Source organism: Daphnia carinata, chromosome 4 (assembly GCF_022539665.2).
Source record: "Daphnia carinata strain CSIRO-1 chromosome 4, CSIRO_AGI_Dcar_HiC_V3, whole genome shotgun sequence".
NCBI lineage: Eukaryota > Metazoa > Arthropoda > Branchiopoda > Diplostraca > Daphniidae > Daphnia > Daphnia carinata.
In genome coordinates, this window is record NC_081334.1 from 5474906 (window position 1) to 5500524 (window position 25619).

Here is a 25619-nt window from a genome sequence, read left to right on the forward strand (position 1 = left end):
TTGTTGAGTATCTTAGATGCAATTGGACCTTTAAGCAGTCGCAATCACCGACGTGCCCACTCAAAATTACTTTTACCTCAACTTACCCAGTTCATACCGACCCATTCGAATCAAGTTAGTACGAGGGCATCAAGGTTTCAGAATTACACAGCGTTAATGAATTGGATTACCGTTTTGCCGGAGCCCGTGACAGCACAAGCAATCAAATATCTTTTGGCAAGAACAAGGACTAACTGCAACTGAAGCTTTCTGTACAGGTGTTGGTTTTATGTAGCCAGAATTCTTAATGTTTTGAAGTAGTAGTGGGCGCAGGCCGCCTTCTTCGAGTGATTTTATGTATTGAGGTACATCTTTTCCTGTAACCTGAAGCAAACCCAATAGAAATTTTCAAATCATAAAATACTGTTTCGAAAAATGGCTTACCTGGATTCGATGGAGAACGACTTTATCAAAATTGTTAAAGCGTTCCCCACAGACGATCCCACTTAAACAGTTCCTTTTCATCGCTTGTCACAGCTTCCGGAATGTATTGTTCACGCGGCTTTCCGTTTTTCGTCAATTCACGAATAGATTCGTACAGCCTTTTGAGGTGTGGCCAACTTCATGACACTAGGGGTAAGACAATGAACACTGGAACATAAAATATTTTTTGTGAAGATACAATTGATGTTTACATTGTAACACTTGCTGCCACCAATGACCCCTCCTTGTGGAAAATCTCTTGCTACATGGCCCACTTCTTGGTTGGAAATGAACACTAAACTTTAATAAAAGAAAACTAGATACAAGTCTCATATTGACCTTATGACACCTACATGATCAACTCCCACCTCCTCCTTGTGGGCATTCCATGGAAAAATGTCCTTTTCCAAACTGTTTAATAACTAGGGATTAGCCAGACTAGAATGTACTAACCCGAATAGTATTTTTATTTTTCTTACCTCATGGCAAGTACGACTTCCACCTCCTAATCTTTCGAAGACAAAAAAATTTGTCCAACTCAAAATTATTCAAACATTAGTATCAGCTATTAATTTTAATCTATTAGCGTACCTTGAAAAGCGTTGAAAAATGAGTAAATTAAACGCCAAAAATCGCCAAAGCCACGAGGTCAAGAAGCAAAATCGAGCGAGGAAGGCAGACTGCACGCGCTAAGCCAATCTAGAAATATGCCTGAAAAAACAACTGCTCGATGAGCCACGGTTTAAGGCGCCTCTTGTGGACGCAAAGGTCATTACGAGAAACTATCCGTCACAAATTAAATGTTTTTAAACAAATTTAAAGTAATCATCCAAATCAAGATTTAACTTTTCAAAAAAAGAAAAAAAGCGTAATACTTGGGGGAACACACTTTAATTTCTTGCTCCTTTCCTTTAGTTTATTCCAAAATGGAGTATGAATTTTCGTTAACTAAATTAACTAGAAATGTGACCGGTAGATGGCAATAGCAGTAAAACAGAAAAAAGGCCAATATTTATTATTTTATTTTGGGTAAAACGGATTGCCATAGAAATCACAGAATATAGTGAAAATTGAATGCTTATTACGGGAAAATTGCTATTTTTTCATTAAATTAACCGTTTTTTAAATACATCGAATTTTTGCGATGCATTGCGCTAGCCGCTAGATACTAGTGCGCCAGTACGTAATAGCGCGTTGTGTTCACTTTCTCATTTTTAGCCGAACTTGGGTTAAAGTAGATGAAACCGATTAAGAAATGTCTGATTTCACGGAAAATACAAAGTAAATTATAGTTATTTTCGTTTATTTTCAATGAAAAGCTCTTACTTTCATTGCTAAATTTTCACTGTTTTTTTTAGAGCAATAGTTAAAACAAAATCAGCTTGCTTGCAACAGTCGCCTACAAAACTTCAATTGTCGTTGCGTAGTATAGGAGATCGGAATTTCGACTTGTCTCCAAAGCCGCTTTATCGAAAGTCGTTCTTCTATAATGACGGTGCAGTACCATTGCCTCAATATGAGAGCTTTTTTGCTTCTCTAAATTTTTTGGAACAAGGACCCTTCATGATTGAAAGACACCACAGTGTATTATTAAGGCAACATAAAAAAGTGGTTGGCACAACGGGCAATTTATTTTGCCGTATTTCCAAAGACCTGGAAAAAATTCAGATGCCTGGAGATGAAAACAACGTTAACGAAATGAGACGTCGATAACAAATTATTTTCATCATTTTGCACTCTATCAAAATGGAAACATGGTAGTAACAGATATATTCATAGAGAACATGAATGGCCACAAACTACCCAGGGAACGGGAGAAAATCGAAAAAGGGAAATCAAGCGCACATGATTGTCTTTGTTAGACGTTATTTACAGGGAGATTAAAATGGCTGTACAGTTTCGTTCACATAAGCCTAGTGTTCTTAATCCACACTCTTTCTCGAAAAGGAATAAAATTATGTCGGGCATAAAATACTACGATCGAATCTACTGAGGCGATGGGGAAGGGGGCGGGGGCAAAGGATTAAAGTACGATCGTTCGGTCGAAGGTGATGGCGGGCACGATGCATCGCTGACGTAATGTGATCTTGCAGGTGTAGGTGGCGGAGGGTAAGGATCGCTATCGTAGTCCGCACCTAGCCGTTGGTGTCTATGTGATAATTGCTGCCTTCTACTTGCACTCTTGAATCCTGGACCCATCTTCGGTATGGAAGATGGTGAAGGCGAACTGTGGTAAGCCACTTGCGAATCAGATTCTTCGAAATTGTCAGTACTGCATGGAGTAGGAGGCGGAGGCTGGTTGCGCGTTTTGTAATGCTTGTAGGATCGTAAGGTAGAATACACTTGGCTCGGTGTTCCACCTAACCTAGTTTGATGTCCTGGGTGATGCTGGTGTCCACGGGCAGACTGGCGTCCGTGACTCAATGTGTGCGACTTGTGAGATTGGCCGCTCACGGCAGTGCAGCAGTACGGCTCCGTGCAGTGAGATCGCGTATCGGTCGCAGGGCTGGGCGGTGGATTGAGTGTCTCCTGAGGATAGCCTGGACCGCTGGAACTCGAACTTGAGGCACCAGTCACGTGACTCCGGTCATACAACTGACAGCTGGAATTGGAACCGACTGCCACGCCACCTCCGTCCACAATAACGGCGCCTCCATTCTTCACTCCACGGCCACTCATTAGGTCGACCGCACTGCTGCCCAGATGAGACGGAGCTCCAACACCCGCCGTCCGCTCGCCAACAATGTTGCTAACAAACTGAAGCTGATAATCGGTGTGCAGCTGGGCCTGGCCGGGTACGATGGTGTGCCGAGGAGCAGACGGATTGAGTGGATCGTGGGCTCCTTCATCTGGATCGGCGTGGCTGTGATGTCTTCTTCGCCAGCAGAAAAGGAGAAAACAAAGAAGGGCAACGGAACTAAGCCCAACTACAATACCGATGATGTACGTCGTCCTTTTAGAGGAATCCCCTGCCAATGGATTAGTCACACGATTTGCGCAAGAAATGACTGATTCGTCGGATTCATCAGGGCAATGAGGGACACCGTCGCACAGGAGTATATCAGGCAGGCAGAGTTCTGAACAGTAAAACTGCCCAATTGGACAACATCTTTGTTCATCTGATCGATCCATACATTGAGATATGCCATCACATTCTTGTTTCTTGGCGATGCACTGACCCGTCTGGCATCTAAATTGGTCTGGTCGGCATTCGGGACAATCTTCTTCGTCCGAAGCATCGGAACATTCCGTCTGGCCGTCACAACGCCACGACAATGGGATGCAGCGAGTTGCTCCACTTCCAGATGGTCCGGTTTCGTAAATTCCGGAACGGCAGGTAAAGTGCTCTGGAGAGCAAGCCGGTGGCTCGACGCAAGTCTTGCCATCTTCCAGAACCATGTTCAATGGACAAGCACATCTGCCACGATCGCCAGAATCCATCAGAACACAGAGATGTCCACAGCCCGAATTGGGAGGATAGCAGGGATTTGATGCCAGCGAGTTGGGATCGAGTGTAGACGTTGAAAGCAGATCCGATAAGTACGGTATTCTCTCCTGCACTCTTTGTCTGTCTTCACCATTGCTCTTCAACGCTCGCTCGATCACTTGTGAATCTTTTTCTAGCCAATAGAGGTGACGCCCATGAACTGTTAGAGCGATGGGCTGTACCAGCTGCGATGCGATGAGTTTTCTGCGATTGGTTCCGTCTAGAGCTGCAACCTCAATGACCTTCAAGCTAGTGTCAGCCCAAAAGATCATTTCCTCTTCCGTGTCAATCGTCAACGCCGAAGGCTGGTCAATATCGGTATCGATTATCTTGACTCGGTCACTGCCATCTAGGCGACACCGTTCGATTCGGGCCGGCGAGACCAAGTTGGTAAAGAAGAGCCACCCTTTGACAGGATGGACCGCCAAATTTCTTGGTTTGTCGCTGGTGGTGGGCCCTCCAACCAGGATACCGACAGCGAGTTGATTGTCGATTCTGGTTGCGTTGATGGCATTGAATCTTGAACAACTCCAAAAGAGGACTCGAGAATAAGGTTCGACAGCCAAGTCGTATGGATGAAGCGATTGAGTAGGGTTCGCGACAACAACTGAGGCCTGTGTCCCATTGTCCAGAGCGCGGCGGATAGTCTGCGAACGTCCATCGATCCAGTATAAATGCTGACCCACAGGGTCAAACTCTATGCCACGAACCTTTAGTAAAAAAAAACATAATCGTTAAATCAAAAATGTCGTATAAAAATTGTGCTATAAATAAATACTTGTTTTAAGCCTCGGATAGGAAGAATCATATCAGGGCTATCCGGAGAGCTGGGTAGAAGTCGGTTAATGTAATTTTTTTGGCTGAAGAGCAGAAAAGATTTGGGGGCGACGCACGTTTTATTGTCTGCCACAAGTTCGTAATGTGTAGGACAAGTGCACCGGTGTGTGTGCGATTGACGAACGACTACTGTAGCCGCTGGAAGATTAGCCATAGTTGTAGCGGCCGACAAAGCTGATGAAGAGGACGATGCAACTGTTGTAGACGAAGCCGTTGTTTGTGACCGAAGCGACGAACTGCCACTAGATCCAGCTGGCAGAGCAAGGCACAGATGAGAACACCCGCCGTTGTTGACAGCACATGGATTCCAGCCGGATTGTCGAGACGAGTGGAAGACGAGGATGTCCATGACGTAATCAACTTGAGTTTGGATGCGGGTTCTGTTTTCACCCGATTGCTTGTGGGCTCTTTCGATCGAACGCGTGGTCCAGTCAGCCCAATAAATGTATTCTTCGTATTGAGTCAGGCCATGTGGTTGGGGCATGTTGCCCGAGACCACCACTTGCCTTTGCTTGCCGTCCAGGTCACAGCTCTCGATGTGTTTGCCATCCACATCAGCCCAGTAGAGGCGTCTAGTGGCAAAATCAACTACCAGCCCATTCACCCGGCCAACTCCGTTGACCAACGTGATACGTTGGCTACCATCGAGACCAGCGCGCTCAATGTGTGGTACAGAACCCCAAACGCCGAGGTACATGTATCCTTCGCCAGGATCTAGGGCGATACTTCGCGGATTCTTCAAATCTTTCCAGATCAAAACGCGTCGCGAGGATCCATCCAACCGGGCAACTTCGACGCGATGACTGCCCATGTCTGCCCAGTAGATATTGTGGGCAACCCAGTCGACAGCCATGCCTTCTGGATACTCCAAACCAAATTCAACCACCACTTCCAGGTTTGATCCGTTCATGAAAGCTCGAGATATGGCTTTTACTCCGATATCGGTCCAGTATATGCGATTGTCGTTGACGTCGAAATCTAAGGCACTAGCTTCTTTGACGCCAGCAATCGGGATGATGACGTTTTTGTGATTCGCCTCCAAACTGATGCGGCGAATGTCTTCCTTGCGAGTAAACAGCAAGAAAGCTTCGGGAATAACACAATTAACTTCATCTGCTGTCAATTCGTAACCGATGGGACAGGCACAAACAAATTTGCCCGGTCGATTCAGGCACAGGTGGGAGCAACCACCGTTAGCAACAGCACAAGGATTTGTCCCACGAACCTGTAAAATTCGATTGCGTCGTGTTACCATGCCTTGTTACGTTACCTATCATTATAAGCTGTTTACCTCTGTGATATTTATAGCTTTGAGTCCCATCAAATCTGGGAGCTGATCGACAATAATTTTGCGATCCTCTCCAGTCCACTTGTGCACCCGCTCAATGCTACGATGCTGCCAATCAGTCCAGTAGAGGAAATCGCCGAGCAAGGAGAAACCAAAAATATGGGGCACATTTTCGCTGAGTATTTCTTTGCGTTTCGAGCCGTCCATATCGGCCACTTCAATCTTGTCTGTTTTGGCATCGCACCAGTAAAGACGACGCTCGACATAATCAAGGGCGATGCCGTTGGGCCAGCCCAATGAAGTATTTACAAGGACGACGCGATCCGAACCATCCATGGAGGCTCTCTCGATTTTCGGCTCTTTCCCCCAGTCGGTCCAAAACATCCAGCCGACCTCCGGATCTAAGGCCAGGGCGCGAGGTTCATCCAGATTTTCAGATATGAGGACTTTGCGCCAGGTTCCGTTAAGTCGGGCCACTTCGATCCGGTCGGTACCAGTGTCTGTCCAATAGAGATTACGACCGATCCAATCGACTGCAATTCCATCTGGATGGTCAACCTCAGCCATAACGACATCCTCCTAAAAAACAAAAAAATAGGGGAATGACGGATGGTGAAACACGTAATGAAGATTGAAAAATTTTACAATGATAAACTACCTGTTGGCTGCCATCTAATTTGGCACGACGGATTCCTCGAACCTCGTCATCTGACCAGTAGACGAATCCGTCAACTGGATCGTAGTCCACTGCGATGGCGTGCTTGACACCGTCCAAAGGTAAAACAACGTCGGTGTAATCAGGCGTGTCAAGGGAGATGCGTCTCAAATCTGTGCGCCTCGCCAACAGCAACAATTGTTGGGCACCGTCGGCGCATGTAAAATTGTCAACCAATTTTGATCCTGTCGGGCACGCACAGGTGAACCAAGGAGGGTACGGAGCAGACAGACAAAGATGAGAACATTTGCCGTTTTGATTTTGGCAAGGTAAGGCGCTGTAGGGCTGTCTTTCTTGATCATATACATGAATGTCCATTGGGGTTAGTGAAGAGCCTAGAACAGCTTTCCTGCCAGTCCCTGTTTTCTTATTGCAAGAATGGATAGATTTAGTCTGCCAGTCGGTCCAATACAACACGTTCTTGAACATGGTTAGGGCAAATGGATGTTGTAAATCTCCTTGGCTCACTGTTCGCCTGTTTTCGCCCGACAGGCTTGCCGTACAGATAATGTTAAGCTTGGCGTCGGCCCAGAATATAGCTTCTTCTTCATAATCAATGGTCAACCCATTGGGCCAGAAAATTTCGTCTTTGATAATGACATGTCTGGTTGAGAGATCACCATTCATGCCAGCAGATTCAATCTTGGGATTCTCTCCCCAATCGGTCCAGAACAGTAAGCCCTTCTTTGGAAAGAGGCAGATGGCTCTTGGCTGATCCAAATCTTCCCAAAAGAGAACTTTTCTGTTTTCTCCATGTAAAGTAGACACTTCAAGGCGATTTGTTTCACTATCTGTCCAGTATAGCTTGTTTCCAAGCCAGTCGATGGCCAGGCCGTCAGGAGACACCAAGCCTGTCACAAAATTACGATGAACAACTACAGTAGCTAAAATGAAACCACTTGTATACCTGTAGTAATGACATTTGTTTTATTAAGCAAGTTTGCTCCCTGATGGTAAGCACATCGTATCATCTCCAGGCTGATGTCTGTCCAGCAGACCATCCCCCTCTCGTAGTGGTAATCAAGAGCAGCAGCATCCTCAAGGTCCTTAATGATGATGGTAACATTGTTATTGCGATTCCTCGTCTGTGTGGCGTCAACCAAACGAATATCTTTGCGATTGGCAAATAAAAGCCACGGATGAGCAAAGGCACCTTGTTGGACGGTTACAAGGAAAACCGCCAAGAGCTGCACCAGCAATCGCATAGTTTCAATTTAAATCTCACGCACATGATACAAGCTACATTGCAAGTTAACCACTCTGGAAAGTTCACACGACACTAATAGCACAATCTGAATACTGTCTGGTGAACTTCAATTCGATTTAATCACAATCTCTGAAAACAACAAACTTTTGAAAGAGTTTTTACTAGCTCGATACCAAGCTCCGGGCAGCCATCTTTACTGACTTTTTTCTTTGGGTATGTCAACGTTGCCGTGCATTCCTTTTACTATTTTCTTTTTACTGTTAAGGGCATCTCTTCCTCTTCATCCTCTGGTTCTTTATATGGGACGATCTGCGCCACTTCCCTTCTTTCTAACCCCATGGGATTTCTTTTTTCTGATACCGTGGTTTTCCCTACCTGACCTCCCAATTCCTATGAACTTGATACCTAAGGCAAATTGGCCGGTATTGCAAAAATGTCAAATTTCCTTTTTTAGTGTCTATCGACAACATAATTTGCTTGTAGGGCTATGGATTCCAGTAAACAATGCTACTTGTTCCTCAACAACTAAACATAGCCTGATATTTTTTACCCCTAAACTTATCTGAAGTCGACAGTATTGGAAAACGAACAAAGACACAACAAGATACATTTGAATAGATCCTTGTATGATTCCATTGGACAAATAGCATACAAGTCTTCCAAAATCCTCATCAACAACACGAGGAAATTGTTTGGTTAAAATACTTTTGACCAAGGAACACACACGGTTCTGCGGACGACCATCTTACAACTTCAGCTTCTTCCTGCGCCAGTGACGACGCTTGGCGTTGTATCTGAAACCATACAACAATCAAAGATTACTTTTCAATTCACCTTGATGTGTAAATTATAATTCTTACCTGATGGTATTATCAGTCCTAAGGCGAATCCACTGAGGAATCGGCCTGTTTTGCTTCATCTTCTTGGCCAGAAGCTTCTTGACTTTCAATGTTTTGTGAGCCCCCTTTAAAATTTCAAGAAAACCACATTACTTCACATTATTTAGTTAAGTTAAATACAGTACAATAATACACAATTAAAAACATCGTCAAACACCGATGTTAATGCTAAATGCCCTATATTTAACGATAAAAATTTGCCGTACCATTTTGCCTGTGGAGACGGCTGCAGAAAAGTGAACGACAGAATACACGAGAGCTGCTGAAGTGGCTGTAGCCGAAAACTGCAGGGCGTTGCCAAATAAAAAACAATTATAAGAGTAAATATCTATAATTAACAAACCTCTTAGATAGATGTTTAAGAAAAAAAAATGGTTTTTCTGTTTATTTAAGTTTACAATTTTGGATTAAATTATAGTATTTGTATTTTCCTCTTTTCCATTTTTACAATTCGACGCCGTTGGTATTTACGTCAAAGCACCATCTCTTAGTCGATTTAAGGACAAATCCCATTTATTTATCGGTAGCCAATGTCAAAATAGTTTTGTTGTTTTAGTATTTACATGTCTGCAACAGTCATACATCTATCTTTTACATTTCGTTTTTGACTGTATTTCTTCGTTTTCGTGAAATGTCTGGAAGTAGACCTGTAAATAGTAATCGACAACGGAATCTCTCCGTGACAAGCAATACGTCGTCTTCAAGTTATAAAGACAATTCATCTGTTAATTACAGAGCCTCGGATCTAGCTCCTGACCAACGGAGAACGAGCCGGTCTTCGAGGATGAGTTCTTTAACATCTAGTGCGAACGGTGCCAGAGATAATAATCGTCAATTTTTATCTGGTGCAAATTTACCTTTTAGGGATTTTCAAAGAGCTACACCCCTGTATGATTCAAGATGTGTCCTCAACACCCCATCAGATGGGGAACATAGAGAAATGCAAGAAAAGATGTGTGAGCTGCAGCAAAAGAAATGGCAATACGAGAATGCCATGCTACAGTTGCAGCAGATGCATTCTCCCTATTCAGAGGAACCAACGCCAAATGCTACAAGAGCAGAAATAAGCAGCAGTGCTGAAACAGTTTACACATCCATTAGTAATCGTGCTCAGAAACTCCAAGAAGCACAACAAAGACTCGTTCAGCTACAAGAGTTGATGCAAAATGTTTCTATAGATCTGGACTATAACCCATATACTCAGCAGAATGATGACAAAAACTGCAAGCCTAAGGAATATCCGTTGGATTTTCTGCGCAATGTGTCATCTAGTGGGTCTGCCAGAACTTCTGCCATACCAAGAACGAACCCCACTGTTACCAGGCATCTAAATAAAGAGCCACACCAGCAGCCAATTGGAGCCAGTGCTCACCTGTTTTCGCCCCAAAACAATTTAAGTCACGATTCCCTTGGTAGTCCCAAACGATACTCAACCTCGTCCCAAGTCAATGGCTCTCTGCTTGACGTATTTACGCAAGGTGAACCTTCTTTTGACTCATCCACAGAAGAAGTGGAAGATGCCCAAATTGGAGGTGATGAAGTAACTGGGCAAGACGATCACGCTTCACAGGAACGGTTGTTGAGTGCTGAAACATCCACCAGAAACGGAATCCGCTTAGCCATAAGCGTCCCAATTGTAAGTATGACTTCTGAACGAATGATTTACGTTTACTCTACGTTATTCCTTCACTACACAGGAACGTCTTGATCGAATAGAAAACCAATTGGAGCGGACCAATTCGTTGTGTGAGTTAATGGTGGTCGAACAACGTCGACTGGCTTTGGTCTCAGAAAGTCTTCTTTCGGCCGTATCGAACTTGCAGTTCAACAATCGAAATCCTACCGTCCAACGAAACACTACATCTAGCTTCTCACTTTCCGGACTTCCTGTAAACTCGTCATGGAACGACAGTGGATCTGATTTTCATGTTTTGGCGCAAGCCGTTAGCCAATGCTGCCATATGCTCACTCAACTTCAAAGGGACCTGGCGACTGTTCAACTCAGTCTGGAACCGAACCCCCAGCACCCAGAAGCGGCAAGCAGAAGCGTTGAAGTCCATCAGAATCCTTTTCGCGATACCAAGACGGAGAGGTCGAGTGCGGCAGCCTACGATTGCCCCGGCATGGACAGATTCGATCCGCAAGTTACGCTGAATAACCGGGTGCCACCAGGCACCAGAACAAACAACTATTGGGATAATTTCCGTAGTTACTCGAGACAGAATCTCCTCTCATCAGGGCCGTCAAACGTAAATCAAGGTGATCACCAACAAACTGGACTCGCCGCGGACATAACATCATCAGCCCTGCCCGCAACGAGTCAACAGATTCAAGCTACCAGTCAGCCGGAAACGAGTCCTCATAACATTGCCCAACCACCTGCACGCCGGACCAAACGCAAAATCAACAAAGGCCAGCGTCAAGTGGAAATTGGTGTGCATTGTCCTCCACACGCTGACAACAGGGTTCTGTCAGCCTTGGCATACGGTCTGCTCTCAGTCAGAGGCCAAGGTGGAAACGGTAGCGGCAGTAGTGCAGGAGTTACGGCACCTGAAGTGAACGCACGAAATTTGAATCATCAACAGCCATCAGCCAATGAAGCAATGTCAGCGCCAGTGGTATCTGCCATGGCCTTGCCCAGATCCAGCTCAGTGCTTGATACAAGCAACGCTACCAGCAATAACAATAAAGTCGTGAAAGACACGTCAACTCTCAAATACTCTGGAGCTCGCCCCAAGGAAAACCGTCGTGTTCCTGAGCCGAATATTTCTTCAGTCCTGAACGTGAATTTGCTGGCCGAACGGGACTCTGAAGATAAAGCGCAATCCAATGCGGGGCTTGAGACTATTGTCCGGATGGCTATGACAGAGCACGCTGCACGACCCCAATTTTTGTCACAACTTCTGCAACTTCTCCACAAATTCGACAGCGATCCTTTGCGGGAAATGGCTCTTAACGCCCTGCAAGACTGTGCGACTGACAATAATCGACCTCCGCATCAATCAGAGCTCATTAAAGTGTTTAATCAAGTCGTTGGGCACAACCGCGAACTGACCCCGAGTTTGCTGGAAATTTTCCTTGGCACCGTCCAATTACCAGAGGAGTCGGATCACGAGGAAGGCGCCGCATCCCTACACCAGCAGACGTCCGATGACACCCTTTACGTACTTCGTCAAGCTTTGACCCCCTTCCTCTTCCGCCGATTGGCCGAGGTTCACCCTCTTGTCGTGGACACCTTGAGCAAGCTGGACATCAGTAACAACGCGAACCAGAGTCGAGAGACCAACTCGACAGTTCCAGTTGGAGCATCGGCGGCTTCAACTTCAGGCCAAGAAGATGATTTAGCCGAAGCGGATCAGTCTTGTGATCAGTCTTGCGACGGAATGGCTGAAGTGTCCGCTGCGCATTTGGATGAAACTGACATGAATCAACGCCATTCGGCCGTTGGCTTAGACGAAGTTCCCACCCGACTGATGTCAGCCCTGTCTCCTCCCGTGTGGTCCAGTACGCGATCGGCCAACCAACAAATCGTTCAAGCCCAACAATCAGACGAAGCTTCGCATCATAACAACGCCAACATGACCAGTAGTCGAATCGAAAATGTCAGCCATTGGTTCCCTGAAGACGGCACCATTTGATTTTCGCATTTTGGGGATAAGTAGAAGAATCTGTAAAAGCGTTAATCGAAATACACATTCATTAATATGAAGCTGTAAAAAAAAAAAAAAACTGCGAGCATGAAATTTATTAAACGGTTTGACAAACATGAATATGTATTGGGGAACAATCGGTTCACACACACTTGAGCTTGATCCAAGAAAGGAAGGGAGATGCGGACGAAGTATAAACGTCTTCAGAAATTTACTTTTTTTTTGTGTGTTTTCTTTTATACCTGACGGATGACGAAAGAAGAAAAGATGCGCTCTAATCAAAATGAAAGAAGGATGAATAAATGGCGTTCTCGCTCTTTAGCGGGTTATTAGAACTGTAATGGATGTATATATGTATATACCGTGGGATATAGGATAAATCTAAAAGGTTAAATGTAACTGTATAAATACAACACACGTGGCAGAAGAAAAGAAATGGAGAAAAAATGGTAAAGAAACTAGGATGACAAGTCTACATCGTTTGGTATCAAAGCTCAGGTATGTACTGCGTTGAAACCGGGGGAAATATAGAAGAAAGGGGAGGAGGAAAAAGAAAGACTCTAAAATTGTTTTACAAAATTATACATAGATATATGACTCGATTTTTCTTGATTTTTCTTAACTTCCCTTTCACGTTGCTATTGCCCCAATTATGCTTACCAGGCTTTTCTGTCTCAGCTGAATGCACTCCCAAGAAATAAGAATACCTTTTTTTTTTTTTTTTTTCTTAAATGTCCTTTCCTACGCCTGATCGAAGTGAATAAAAACTCAATTCCTCGGATCGCGAGCGTAATGCTTCAATGATTTTTCAATGTTCAGCCTGTGCCCTAAACGTTTGACTCCCATATTCATCAGCGTTTCGTTGTTAATCTGCATCAAACTAGGGCCGTCAATGTTCCGCTTCATAAATACGCCCTTGTATTCGTTGAGGAAGATGCTGTCCAGCCAATCAGCCGTGTCGTTGACGGTCCACTCGTGAAGAGGCTTGTGTGGAAATTTCCGAGTGGTCGCCACCATTTCTTGATGTCCAGCACGGCTCGTTTCGGCTTCGATAACGTCCGGACTGAAAGACACCTTCTTGGGGACGGTGCCAACCACTCGAACGGTGGGCGCTTTATTGCTGCTGTTGATGGCGTCATCGCTCAAACGACGTTCAACCATGCGACGATTGAGAAAGTGCGACGAGAACGAGATTGGCGCCGCATCGTCGCTCCCATCTCCCAACGCGTCCCGCAATTGGCCCGAGCTCATCGATTTCGGTAATTGACGCTGGCCGGATTTGTGCGTCGTCTTCGTCATCGTTACTGCATCCGAAAATTCCGGTGGCGGGGGAGCGAGAAACGAATCTTCATTGTCCGCGGAAACGACCGCTTCGACGAACTGCGGAGGTGGAGGGACGACGGGCGCAGTCTTCTTCGTGGGCGAGCGATTCATTCCGCTCAATTCATCGACGTGCTTCCTGATCAGTTGGAGACTCTCTTCGATTGTCCTCTCGCCGTCGGTCGCCGGTTGGTGTTCAGACGGGCCACCCGCCTCTCGCCAATGCCTGTTGATCTTCTTGACCGGTTTATGATTTTCGAGTATCGTTGCATCGTCCCTCTCCGACGAGTTGGTGCTGGTCGATAATGAACTCAACGTCGATACCGTGCTGACGGAATCCTGTTCGGCGGCCACCTCTGATTGATGATTAGATTGCAACCTGTCATCGGCGTCTGTCTCTCCGTTTTCGACGGGTGGTGGCAATTGAATCAAAGACACCGCGTGACGCGTGAGCGTCCCCGTTCGGCGGCCATTTTTACTGTGCCCGTATTGCGCCTCGTCCGACTGGCCGTTCACCGGTACAAACGTGACGTAAGCGTCTTCCGGATACGAATCCTGAATAAGTTGGCAATCGCTCAGCTCTTCGGGGTAAGATTGCGAATTTTTCAACAAAGATTTCGCCTTTAGTAGATCGGCGCAGAAGCTTTGAGATTTCGGTAAACTCCCCCGTTTTCCTCCTTCCACTTCGACTCGATGTGGCTTCTGGGCAGCTTGTTGCTTGATTTCAATCAGTAACTTGGTTCGTGGCTCGTTGTCGGAAGACTCGTGTCCCACCATCACGCACGACGTTTTGCCTCGTGCCAGCATGCCGTTCTGATGAGCTTCTTCTTCACTGTCGTAGTCCGGATCGGGAATAACCGGCGTAGAGTTGACAGTCACGCTGACGCGTGGCTCTTCGTTCTTCGTCTGCTGCTTCACCTGAACATTCGGCCGGCTACTGCGAGGCGGCAAGCTTTTAGATCTAGAGGCCGCGGACGAGGGAGGAGATCCTGCGATTGCTGACACGGTAGCCATCTTTTTCGACCCTGTCGGGCGGAGTGTCATGTAGCCGACATTTTTCAGGTCTTCTGGCAGAGCGTAAAGCTTAGCATTGTCGCTAGGTCGGAAGCTGGACATGACTGGAGTCGTGGGACGTTCGCCGCCCGTCGCAGCCACGGCAGCGTATTCGCTATGCGATTTGGTTACGTCAACTCGGACGACCTGCGAAGGCGGAGGTGGAGGAGGTGGCGGATGATCAGGTGGAGGAGCGGTACAATGTGGGCTGCCAGCTCTTTTGGGTAGGGTGTTGCAATTTCCGGTGGAGTACACCGGTCTACACGCCTTTACGGCACGGTAATCTCGATTGCCCAACAAATTTAATTGATCGGCGATTGGTGTGGTCGCGTCCTCAGCTTCTTCCTCACCATCGTCCTCTTCTTCCGTTTCGTCACCATCGTCGTCATCCTCCGATTGACGATACGAATCCTCGATGTTTTGCCACGAGCCATGATAACGTACGCCTGAACGGCGTGGACCTCCCGGCTTTATATTGTTCACGGCCCATGAACGACGTGCATTGCGTTGATTATGCGCCTGCAATTCCATGCCATAGACGTTTTCCTGGCTCTGACTTTTTCGCCAATCCTCGGCTGATTGAACATCCTGTGAAATTTCCACTTCGGCTGTCCATGAAGACGTCATTACTTCACCATTTTGCTGTTGCTCCCAGCACAGTTCCGGTGTGCTGTGAAATTCTTTGTGTAATTTCAGCAATTCCGCCGAATTCTTCAGTTTCTAAGCAAAATAAAAATCTCTTCATAAAAATCTGTTTCAGAAAGGTTCAAAACAATAGCAAACTTACTCTCATGCGTTTCATTTCCGCCACACTGGCGTACACGCGAGGCGATCTGTTAGACTCCGATGGGGGCGCAGGAGGAACAACAGCTGTGGGGATGGACAATCTCTCAAGATCGGTGGTGGAAACTCTTCCAGAGCCTGAACGTGAACGAATGGAAGCCGTCCTTGATGACGAAGAATTGGAGTAGATATCCTCAGCCGGTTCGTTGCTCAATTGTGATGTTTCTATTATAGGGGCATGTACGACAATTGAAAAAATATTTAAGCCGATTTGTTCCTATTGATTTCCAGCATTTTGATGTACCCATATCATTGAGCGCAACGACCATCGAACGGGCGCGGGCGCGGCCAACACTTAAAGTAGTTCTCGGATCTCGTTTCGGCGGTTGGGGAGGTCGGCCTGTAAAAGGAAGAAATCAATAACGACGTTGCCCAAGAGAGGGTCCTCTTAACGTCAAGTACAGTACCGGGTAGCTTCCTAGGAAGTGTTGAATACTGTCGACTACTACTCGGCCCTGTTAGGGCGTATTCACTGATTGATTGGCTGACTGACGGGCTGACAGTTTGGACGGTGGCAGAGCAGATAGTCAGCTGAACTAAATTACCAGAACGCCGGATGCAATCGACCACCGTCTCGTGCGAAGCTTTGGCCAGATCTTCGCCGTTAATCTAATTTTTGAATAGGAGGAAATGAACGTTTTAGTACAAGTTGCCAAAAACGAAAACAAGGGGCGAATGGGGCACACGGCCAAGCAGACGGAACTCACGGCAAGGATGAAATCACCGGGCTGAAGACCAGCTCGATCGGCTACGCTGCCGGATTCGACGCTATCCAAATATTGTAAAGCCGGAACTCGATTCTGAACAGGGTTTAGATCTTTCATGCCTGTCATTGTTTTAGCGCCACGTAAGACGAACCCAAATCCTCGCTGGCCTTTATGAAGTATAACGGTTCGTGGTTCGCTGTACCTGTATTAGCCAAAATTTAATTAACAAAGCCTCGCTTGATTGCTTTCTAAATAGACACTTACATCGACTTCATTCGCGGAGTCGTTCCATAGTTTTGTGCAGTCATTTCCCTACGGCCGGCGGCTCTGGCTTCCATAGTTTTGCCCAATTGCAAAACGGGAACGGGCACGGGAAGGGTCATGCCCATAGATGGGATACTCGAATTGGTTTTGGAGATGACAGCAGGGCTGGGATGGTGCCTGGCCGCTGCAATGGCGGCCGGATTGCGAAGTCTGACTTCTTGGACGCAGCTGGGCGGAAAGTAACCGCTGTCTCCTCTCAACCATCCTTCCAATAATCCGCAGTCGGTTGATCCCGTCACTGATCAAAGGAATTCGCACATCAGAAATCAAAATCACAAGCAATCGATACAACTAATAGCCATCATACCTTCAATTATATCTCCTGGTTGCAAATTCAGGTGGTTGGGCTCTTTGCAGCTGTACACTTCTGTGCAGACAACCGTCATGCCCGGCAAAACCAAAGAATGTTCCGATGGCGTGTTGGCGTCGTAGCTACCGCCGCTTCCGCTGTTGGACGTGCCAACGCCCGAGCTATCACTGACAATGTCGCACTGGTCAACGCTGATTTTGTCTAAAGAAAAACACATTTGTGAAACTTGATTTGTTAGCTGCATAAACAGGAGTTTGATGTGTACCAGTTAAGCTGCTGCCGTTATCCTCGCTTTCGGCCGTACACGAAGAGGAGCTTCCCGTATCGCTGCGCACAGACACGGTGCTCATACAGAGCGGATTCAATTCCAGCCAACGGTCCGTGTTGGATGGGGACGGCGATGGCTGTTGGCGTCGATTCATCGACCTGCTCGCCAGAGAATTGTAGACCAACGTTGGACTGGGGGTGCTGCTGGAGCCGGTCGTCGACGACGACGCGATGGAAGAGCCATCGAGGACACTGGACGATACCGAGTGTCTCATTGACAGCACCGACTTTCGCCGACGGGGATTGAACGACGGCGTTTCCTTGAATGCCACTGCATAACGATGGTCGTAAACAAGAGCAACGTTTAAAAAAATGAAGGTTTTTTACGAGGGGAAAGTGTTGGGCCGTTACGGTACGACGACTCACCGACATCCTCACTTCGGAACCGATGGATGAGAGAGGCCAGCTCCAGGTTGCCGGCAATTACCGCCACCTGGTAGGGTGTCTGATTGGCGTAGTTAAGAGCTTCGCGATCGGCCCCCCGGAAGAGCAGCAGTCGGGCGCACGCTTCCTGATTGTCTACGGCGCAAACGTGCAAGGGTGTGTTGCCTGATGCATTCTTGGCGTTCATGTCGGCTCCGTAAAACAGCAGGTTCTCCAAATGCTGTACGAGTCCATTACGGCAGGCCTGAAACACAAGAATTTGAGGTTGTTAACTGAGGGCTGAGTTACGACACATGTTCTGTGAATCTATGTTTATTCCTTTTTTTTTTTTTTGCAGAGTGCAAGGGCTAATCAACAAAAAATCTTTTATTTTCTTTACAAGTGGGGCCTTGTCTCAATTCAAGTAATATATGTGCACTCGTGTGGCTGGTGCACCTGTCACTTGCTTACGAGAACAGTACTTATTTTTCGCCTGCAATTCTAGAATCATAAGAAATATATGGAAATAGTTGCAAGTAGACTGTGTAGGTAGATTTGACAAACTACTCGTTGGTAATGACCAGTCAGTTGTCACCTGCTGTAATAGCTTGCAACCCACTCAAACTCCGTGTGTAGTACGAAAAGGAAGACACGAATACATACCTGATGGACCTCATGCCACCCTTGAGCATCTTGGACACCGTGGATGGAGTAGTCATGGAGGAGAGCTTGACATAGCATTGGAGATGCTTTAGCTGAGACTGCGGTCCACAGAGGGGTCAGCCCTTTGGCATCACGGACATTAGGGGAGGCCCCCAGGTCCAGAAGAGTCCTGACAGCTTCTATGCTGTTCTTCTCAGCAGCCCTGTGCAGGGCGGTTGAGCCACATCTCGTTCGGTAATCGATCAGTGCACCGCCACCGACCAGGGCCAAAAGCAATGGCCCTGGGCGAGAAGAAACTGCAGCCAACGTCAGGGGAGTTTCTACATAATAAACAGGATGAAAATAGAAATGAATTCAATGTAAATTTGTACGATTCTGTCGGAGAGAATCCGTCAGAATAAGCAAACGGAACAAGGAATGTCACTCAAACAGGTTTTTTTTTACCAAGAAAGAAAATTGTGGGCGTTTGAAATTTCTGCCTAAACATCAGACGAAAAAAAAAAAAAAAAAATGACTGATCGCAGCGCTATCTGGTCATCGGTGGTAAAATAATTCTTGCTATTTCCCAACCACAGAATGCGTAATGTTGCCTAGATTTTCTACTTTCTCAAAGGAATATCGACATCTATTTTTTAAATTCAATTGAAGATTTAAAAAATGACCTTTTCTACGACCTATTTTCTTAGAAAGTTTCGACATGTAAGTTCGACAGGTAAACGAACTAAGAATATTTCACCTTAACAACGATCTGAAAAAAAAAAATGGATTGCAAAAGGTAAATATCAAGAGGGCATTCTAAAGAAAAACAGAAATAACCCAGGTAATAGCATAAGGGGGAATTAAAAAAAAAAAAAAACCAAAAAACTATTGAATCTCGTGCCCCAAGAGTCACGGGATTTTTGAGTTGGCTACAAATCACGTGTGTCACCACGTATTTTCCATTTCGTTGCTCCTACGCCATTTGTATTAAACTTTAAAGGAGCGGCACATAAATGGAAGGAATAAGACTCACCGCCCGTGTCTTGACAATGAATGTTGGGATCCAGTCCTTTGGCACACATTTTGGTGATCTTCTCCGTTTGGCCGCTGGTCACGTAGTCGAAAAAGCGACGCAAGTTGACGCGTGTGTGAAGCGAGCGCAATTGTTTCTCGTCCAAGTGTAACATCTTGTACACGCGTCTCTTGTACTTCAACTGTTTGCAAAGAAGAGCATTAAAAAAAGAATTTCTCCGCTTTTTTCTTTCATGATGTGATCATTATCTCCTTGGGCATTAGCAACGAATAAAAAGCAGAACGGTCTTCATAAACTCGAGTGGAGGGGAAAAGAAACAACCGTTACGAGCTCTTCCCACACGTTAGATGCATTTGTTAACGACCAACATTAGGTGTACGTATCCATTATGAACTAGTCTACTACGCTGTCCAGTTTCTCGAAAACTCATTACGTTTTTGAGGCCCCACTGATAAGATTACAGACTAAAAATTTGAATGTAAAAAATATAAATTTCTTTTAACCCGTTAGAGGCAACTGTTGTACTTGAGTTTTTTTTTTTGGCCGCAGTTCATCACAACATGAACACAACGGCACGATAAATTACGAAATGGCCCAAAACATTTTTTTTTTCTCGATCTTAAGTGCCATAAACATAAAAAAGAAAAAGGAGGGAGCGAGACCCGTCCATTCAAACTTCTTTTTTTTTTATATATAGCTCATTAACGGAATGATTTGATGTCATTTTCATACTCTACAAACGTTAACTGCACAGTGGGCCTTTTTTTTTTATGCTTTTGGTGGGGAATCGAAAAAAAAAGACGAAAGTGTCTAAACCACACAATGGGTTTATTTACGTCGTACGTACCTCGAGGTAGCCGCCAGGTCCGTTGAACGGGTAATCTGAGAGGGGACGTTCCTCGTCCAAAAATTTGCCGGCCCGGCCATTGCAAGGCGGATAAAACAGCCCATAGTTGAAACTTTCCTTCAGCTCCTAAAAATTGGAACGGAAATTTCGAAATGAGCATATCAGTTTCAAATGATTGGATTTTTTTTTTTTTTTTTTTTTTTTAAATAAGGAACATCAGAAAGTAATTCAACTGTGTGGTGTGGTGGTGGTTGCACGGAATGACTCTGTTTCTACCAAGAGGAGGCAACAATAACAACAAGTGAGCCATCAAGAATCCCACACAGACACACACACAGTCGACGAGAGAGATCCGATGGCAAGGTGCTCTTCGCCTTCTTTACAAGAGGACGAAAGATATAAAAGCTTCGTCATGGTTTAAGGGAGAAAGAAAGAAAAAAAGAGGTTCGCGTTCCAGCGCACACGGATTACAAGCGCAGCCCACCTTAACCAAAGAAAAGTGATCATGCGGTGTTGTTTGATGCTCATTATTCTAGTTTTTTTTTTTTTTCTTTCTTTCTTCTTTCCTTTGCATTCAGATTTTTCTTTTGATGTCCTTGTGTCTCCTTTTTCTTTCGTTTTCTGGAAAATAATGGACAATAGGTGCGGCGCAAGCGCGGCAAGACAACGGGGAGGGGGATGGCGTTTCATTAGCATCCGCACCGATAAATTCTCAAGTTTTTCTTTTTTTTTTTTTTTTTGTGACTCTTGTTCTTTCTTTCTTTTTTTTTTTTTTTTTAAGTAGATTGCAATCAAGGCGAAAGCGAAAGAATGGCAACGATAAAAGGACATGCAACATGCGGATCGTCTTGTTCCATGTTTAGCGTGTCATTTGCATAGTTCCTGTCATAGGTGGCGTGTCGTGCATTTCAACGCTATTAGGTAGACACACACACATGAATGAAAAGAGAAAAAAAAAAAAAATGAAAAAGAATGGGCATCATGGCAACATGTGGCGTGATTCAAGGCGATGGATGGGTACGAGCAATCCTTCCTCCTCAATAGGAATTGAAGAGAGTGAACAATTGCGAAGCGGGAATCGAAATGAAAAGGCAAATTAAAGATGGCCATACAAGGGAACAAATTAGTAGAAATAAAGAAGAACCTCTTACCCGAAACCAAGAGGCCACCTGTTAGTTTGTTAATTTTTTTTTGGGGAGGTTTTTGGGTTGAGGGGAGTTTTTAAGAAATCCAGTAGCACAAACAACGAACAGACACCACCACCAGGTCGAAAGCCGAAAAAAAGTAAAAAAAAAAAAAATAAACATAAAACACACAAAAATAAATAAATATTCGCATATTAATGAAGAAAGAATGAAAAAAAAAAAAAAAAAAAAGTATAGATTTTCATTTGATAAAAAAAAAAAAAAAGAAGAATAGGCTAAGGATAAAAAAAAAAAAATCAATAATATCACCAGACGATAGACGCCAAATTTGGTTATGTAGGAAAAAGAAAATATTTAATAAATTAACGAATTCAGGCGAAAAAAAAAAAAAAAAAAAACTAAAATTGTTTTCTTCCTCAACAGGGATCTTGTTGCTGGGGCAACATTGTCGATGCAACACATTCTATAATGTGTTCCATCATCTGACTTTGTTGCTTTGACCTTCTTCTCCCGTTTTCTAACAGTGCCCGCCCTCCCCTCTTCGCAGCGCATTAAAAAAAAAACAAAACAAAGAAGGACTATCGTGAGTCGTGTGCATCTATAGGTGAATCGAGTGAAGCTCTCACAGCGGGGTTTATTGTTTCAATAAAATAGAAAAAAAAAAAAAAACGTCTTGTCTCGGATCTTTTTTTTTTTTTTTTTTTCAGGGCGAGCTAATTAAAGAAATTGATGGCCGGCATCGGCCGCATCGCCTCATTTCCACCTGGTATCATGTTATCAAATGGAAACAAACCATATAAAACTGGCAGCCCACTAAACACACGCAAACAAACCAGACAGGGTCTAAACACACTCGATGCTGTTTACTAATCCCCCTCCCCCCCTTCAAAAAAGAAAGTTTTCTTTTTTTTTTTTTCAATATAACAAAATTGCAGCATTTAACGAATACAAAAGCGCAAAAAAAAAAAGCTTATTGGTTTCTTCTTTCTCGTTTAAAGAAATAATAAAAAAAAAAAAAATGGGCAGGAAGAAGAAAAGAAAAGGAAATAGACAGACAAAAAAAAAAAGGGGGATGGGGGACACATCCTGGTTAGTCGAAATTAAACGAACGGATATAGACAGACGGATGGGACGTCAAAGTTTGACGGGCGTGGAAAGAACGACGCGAGAAAAAAAAAAAAAAAAACCTGCCGCCAACCGGATTTGGGCGTGGGACGAGTTAAGGAATAAATAAGGATCCCAAAAAAGAAAATATATGTTTCACGTTATAAGGCTAATCACGAATCAATGCAAATTATGAAGAAAAACAAAAAAACAAAAAACAAAAAAACAAAAACAAAAACAAAGTTGGACTCACTTTGGGCAGAGTGGCCAAACACTGCTGTTTGACATTCCAGACGAGCTCCTCGCGGTGGAAGTGGATCACCTTCTGGACGTTGAGCTCCGGCACGTAAATGCGGACAGAGACGGTGGCCGGACTGGCGGCGTCGTGATGCGTCTCTAGCGCGCACGCAGCCGCTTCGGCCACGGCCGCCAACGCCATCGACGAGCCGGCTGATTTGATGCTACTGTTTTCTTCCATCATCATCATCATCATCTTTTTTGAAATTCTGAATTTGTTTCCTTTAATTGTTTTTGTTTTGTTTTTTTCTTTGTTTTCCTGGCTGATGCACAGAAGATTCACTGGACGGCAATGTCTCTCTCCGGATTCATTTCACTCACTGCCAAATAGAAAGAAAAACAAAACAGAAAAAAAAAAAAAAAAAAAATGTTTTAAACTATTGGACGTGAACCAAGTTCAAAGTGACATTTCGCACGTAGACATTGCAAACGAAAATTGGCATGAGCTCACGAATTTTCTCGGTTCGTGAATGCTTTTGTTGTTGAACGGCGTCTCTCTCTCTCTCTGTGCTCGACTGAATCTCTTTTAATCATCATAAGGCCCAGCCAAGCTTTGGCTCGTTGGGCAGACGTCTCTTCACTTGTTTTCGTCGACGAAAAGAACGCACGCAACAAAGCATTTCGTCTTTATCTGCAACAGCGCACACCCAACCCACCTAGGCGGAAAACAAACGACATCTTACCCATTTTCCTCCACTTTCGAAAAAAAAAAAAAAATAGACTAAGGAACACCACGCCCGCAACGAAAGGGAAGTTGATTGCCATTTTCCTGTTGTCGTCTGCTAAAAAAAAAAAAAAAAAAAAAATCCCGGTGGAACGCCCTTGGCATATTCTTCACGATGTTTTTCCGTTTCATTCGGCATTTCTTATATTTTATTGACGGTTCCACAGTTTGTGTTTGTTTCTCGCGTTTGCTTGTGCGTTTAAACAGAGCGAACGCTTTCGTCATCGTAAAGGAAAGGGCTGCACACATTTACTGAAATATAAACAAGGGCAAACAGGATTTAGATCGATAAAGAAAAAAAAAAAAGCACAACGCCATCCGTCATCTGGAATTTCTTTTTCTTTTTTTTTTTTTCCTTCTCGCGCCTGGTGCCATCATTCACGAGCGCAACTCTATTTGATCTTGGTGCTGTACGCAATATGAATACGCATACGAAATGGGCTCACGACAACAACAACAATCTATTCGTATCGTTTAAGAAGCCCACCGACGTGCCGCGTTGATATTCAAACGCGTTCAATCGCTCTTTCCCATTTCTTTTTTGAACTGCGTTTGTGTGGATGTGACATTGAATGGGAAATTATTGTCGCCAGTTGAGCGCCAACAATCCCCTTTCCACCTAAAGAAATGGGGAGCGAGTTTCGTGCGGATCGATCCCTTTTCACTACGCTCATCCATAACGAGCAACGTACACCACCCTCTGTTTTCGATTTTCCCCCCTTTTTTTTTTTTTTTTTTTTCTTAGCCTGACTGATATTCACCCATTTTGAAAAAAAAATGGGGGGGAAGAGAAGCTATGGCCGCCCAGAGGGTGAAAGTTGTTGAGCCGATTCAAATTTCTTCAATTCCTACACGCTGAGCTGAAGAGGAAAAAAGAAAGAAAAAAAAAAGAAAATAAGAAAATTCAAACGCGCTTTGCCATCATAAAAAGAAGAGCTCCGGCTGAAATATAAGAAGAAAACACACAAAAAAAAAAAAAAAAATAATGCCGTTGCTTTAAAAGAACAGGCCATCGACTTGATGGAACGACGACGCGCTTCGGTCGCCGCCGATTATTTGCCGCACGCACCAAGCCGAGCGTTCACAGACATTCCTCTCTCTCTCTCTCTTCCTTTTTGCTCAATAAAATGGGATGAATCAATCAAGACGCTCTTTGAGAAGGGGAAATAAAAAAAAAAAAAAAAAAAAAAAAAAAAAGGGGAGGGTTAGGGAAAAAGATAACGTTCTACCTTAATCCCGGTCTGGCGTCGTATCAAAACATCGTCATGGCAACAAACGTCGGGAATATAGGGAAAAAAAAAAAAAAAAAAAAAAAAAGAAATAAAAGAGGGGGAGGGTTACACACACCCTAGTAGCTTGTCTATTGGATGATTATAAAAAAAAAAACAAAAAAAACAAACGACTATCGTCACGTTGCCTAGTTCTCGCTATCGAAAAACTTTGACAAAAATGCGGTCGCTATGGACGGAGGGCTCATCAAAAAAAAAGAAAAGAAAAAAAAGTTGTCGTCTTTGCTGTTTCCCAATTTTTTATTTTCGGTCGGTTAAATTGTTGATGGAGACCAAGTTGACTGCACTCGTCCTACCAAAGGGGGGGGGGGGGGGGCGGAGGAGACATTGTCCATCTCTTCCGGACGGGAAGGAAACAAAAAAAAAAAAAAAAAAAAGATAACACATAGTCTATTCTTTTTTTCTTTCTCTTCTCTCTCTGTCCATGTGATTCTAGCGCTGGTATTAGGAAGAGGCTTCTTCTTTCTTATTCCTACCCCGTCTCTCTCCTACTCCTCCTCCTCCCCCCCATTTTTTTTTTCTTTCTTGTGTGTGTGTGTGTGTGTGTGTCCCCACAAAAGAGAGACTTGCGTTGGGGCCAAAGTTAGAGACGTTCCATCGCAGAGGATCTACGTCGTTGTATTACCCGCGCTCCCTATCTCTATATCGTGAGTCTCTCTCTCTCTCTCTCTCTCTTTCGCCAAGCATTCCGGAGATCAATACTCACAGACTGCTCTCCTTTTTTTTTTCTTCTTCTTCTTTCACCC

The 25619-nt window shown here is 44.6% G+C and overlaps 3 protein-coding genes across 4 annotated transcripts in view; 1 reads left to right on the forward strand and 2 right to left on the reverse strand.

Moving 5' to 3' along the window:
• Positions 1–2029: 2029 nt before the first annotated feature.
• Positions 2030–8211, reverse strand: LOC130687243 (low-density lipoprotein receptor-related protein 6-like). Its single transcript, XM_057510384.2, has 5 exons — positions 7697–8211; positions 6733–7640; positions 6078–6653; positions 4728–6011; positions 2030–4659 (listed from the first exon to the last, which is right to left on the reverse strand). Exons 1-5 carry the CDS (start codon positions 7992–7994, stop codon positions 2449–2451), a joined length of 5277 nt encoding a protein of 1758 aa, XP_057366367.1. The 5' UTR covers positions 7995–8211; the 3' UTR covers positions 2030–2448.
• Positions 8212–9379: 1168 nt separating this feature from the next.
• On the forward strand, positions 9380–12604 carry LOC130687249 (uncharacterized). Its single transcript, XM_057510394.2, has 2 exons — positions 9380–10531; positions 10593–12604. The coding sequence occupies exons 1-2, from the start codon at positions 9527–9529 to the stop codon at positions 12531–12533; spliced, it is 2946 nt and encodes a 981-aa protein (XP_057366377.1). The 5' UTR covers positions 9380–9526; the 3' UTR covers positions 12534–12604.
• A 92-nt stretch (positions 12605–12696) lies between these two features.
• The window catches only part of LOC130687297 (SH3 and multiple ankyrin repeat domains protein 2-like), a 30908-nt gene continuing 17985 nt past the window's right edge, over positions 12697–25619 (reverse strand). For both annotated transcript variants that reach the window (XM_059495171.1, XM_057510457.2), the window contains exons 2-14: positions 22817–23180; positions 20315–20440; positions 19468–19648; positions 18456–18775; positions 17796–18057; positions 17368–17700; positions 17100–17303; positions 16733–17030; positions 16469–16670; positions 16169–16370; positions 16006–16101; positions 15706–15926; positions 12697–15638 (exon numbers count right to left, since the gene is read on the reverse strand). In XM_059495171.1, the coding sequence (XP_059351154.1) occupies positions 13314–15638; positions 15706–15926; positions 16006–16101; positions 16169–16370; positions 16469–16670; positions 16733–17030; positions 17100–17303; positions 17368–17700; positions 17796–18057; positions 18456–18775; positions 19468–19648; positions 20315–20440; positions 22817–23056 (5010 nt within the window). In that variant the 5' untranslated portion in view covers positions 23057–23180 and the 3' untranslated portion in view covers positions 12697–13313. The remainder of the gene's footprint in view (positions 15639–15705; positions 15927–16005; positions 16102–16168; positions 16371–16468; positions 16671–16732; positions 17031–17099; positions 17304–17367; positions 17701–17795; positions 18058–18455; positions 18776–19467; positions 19649–20314; positions 20441–22816; positions 23181–25619) is intronic.

What these genes read in the sequence shown, in the direction of transcription:
- LOC130687243 (XM_057510384.2), bottom strand. Translation starts at nt 7,994, where the DNA reads ATGCGATTGCTGGTGCAGCTCTTGGCGGTTTTCCTTGTAACCGTCCAA. An exon ending in AAGCTATAAATATCACAGAG is followed by an intron (nt 6,012 to 6,077) that starts GTAAACAGCTTA and finishes CGAATTTTACAG; the next exon opens with GTTCGTGGGACAAATCCTTG. An exon ending in CTATCCGAGGCTTAAAACAA is followed by an intron (nt 4,660 to 4,727) that starts GTATTTATTTAT and finishes TTTTTACTAAAG; the next exon opens with GTTCGTGGCATAGAGTTTGA.
- LOC130687249 (XM_057510394.2), top strand. Translation starts at nt 9,527, where the DNA reads ATGTCTGGAAGTAGACCTGTAAATAGTAATCGACAACGGAATCTCTCC. An exon ending in TAGCCATAAGCGTCCCAATT is followed by an intron (nt 10,532 to 10,592) that starts GTAAGTATGACT and finishes TTCACTACACAG; the next exon opens with GAACGTCTTGATCGAATAGA.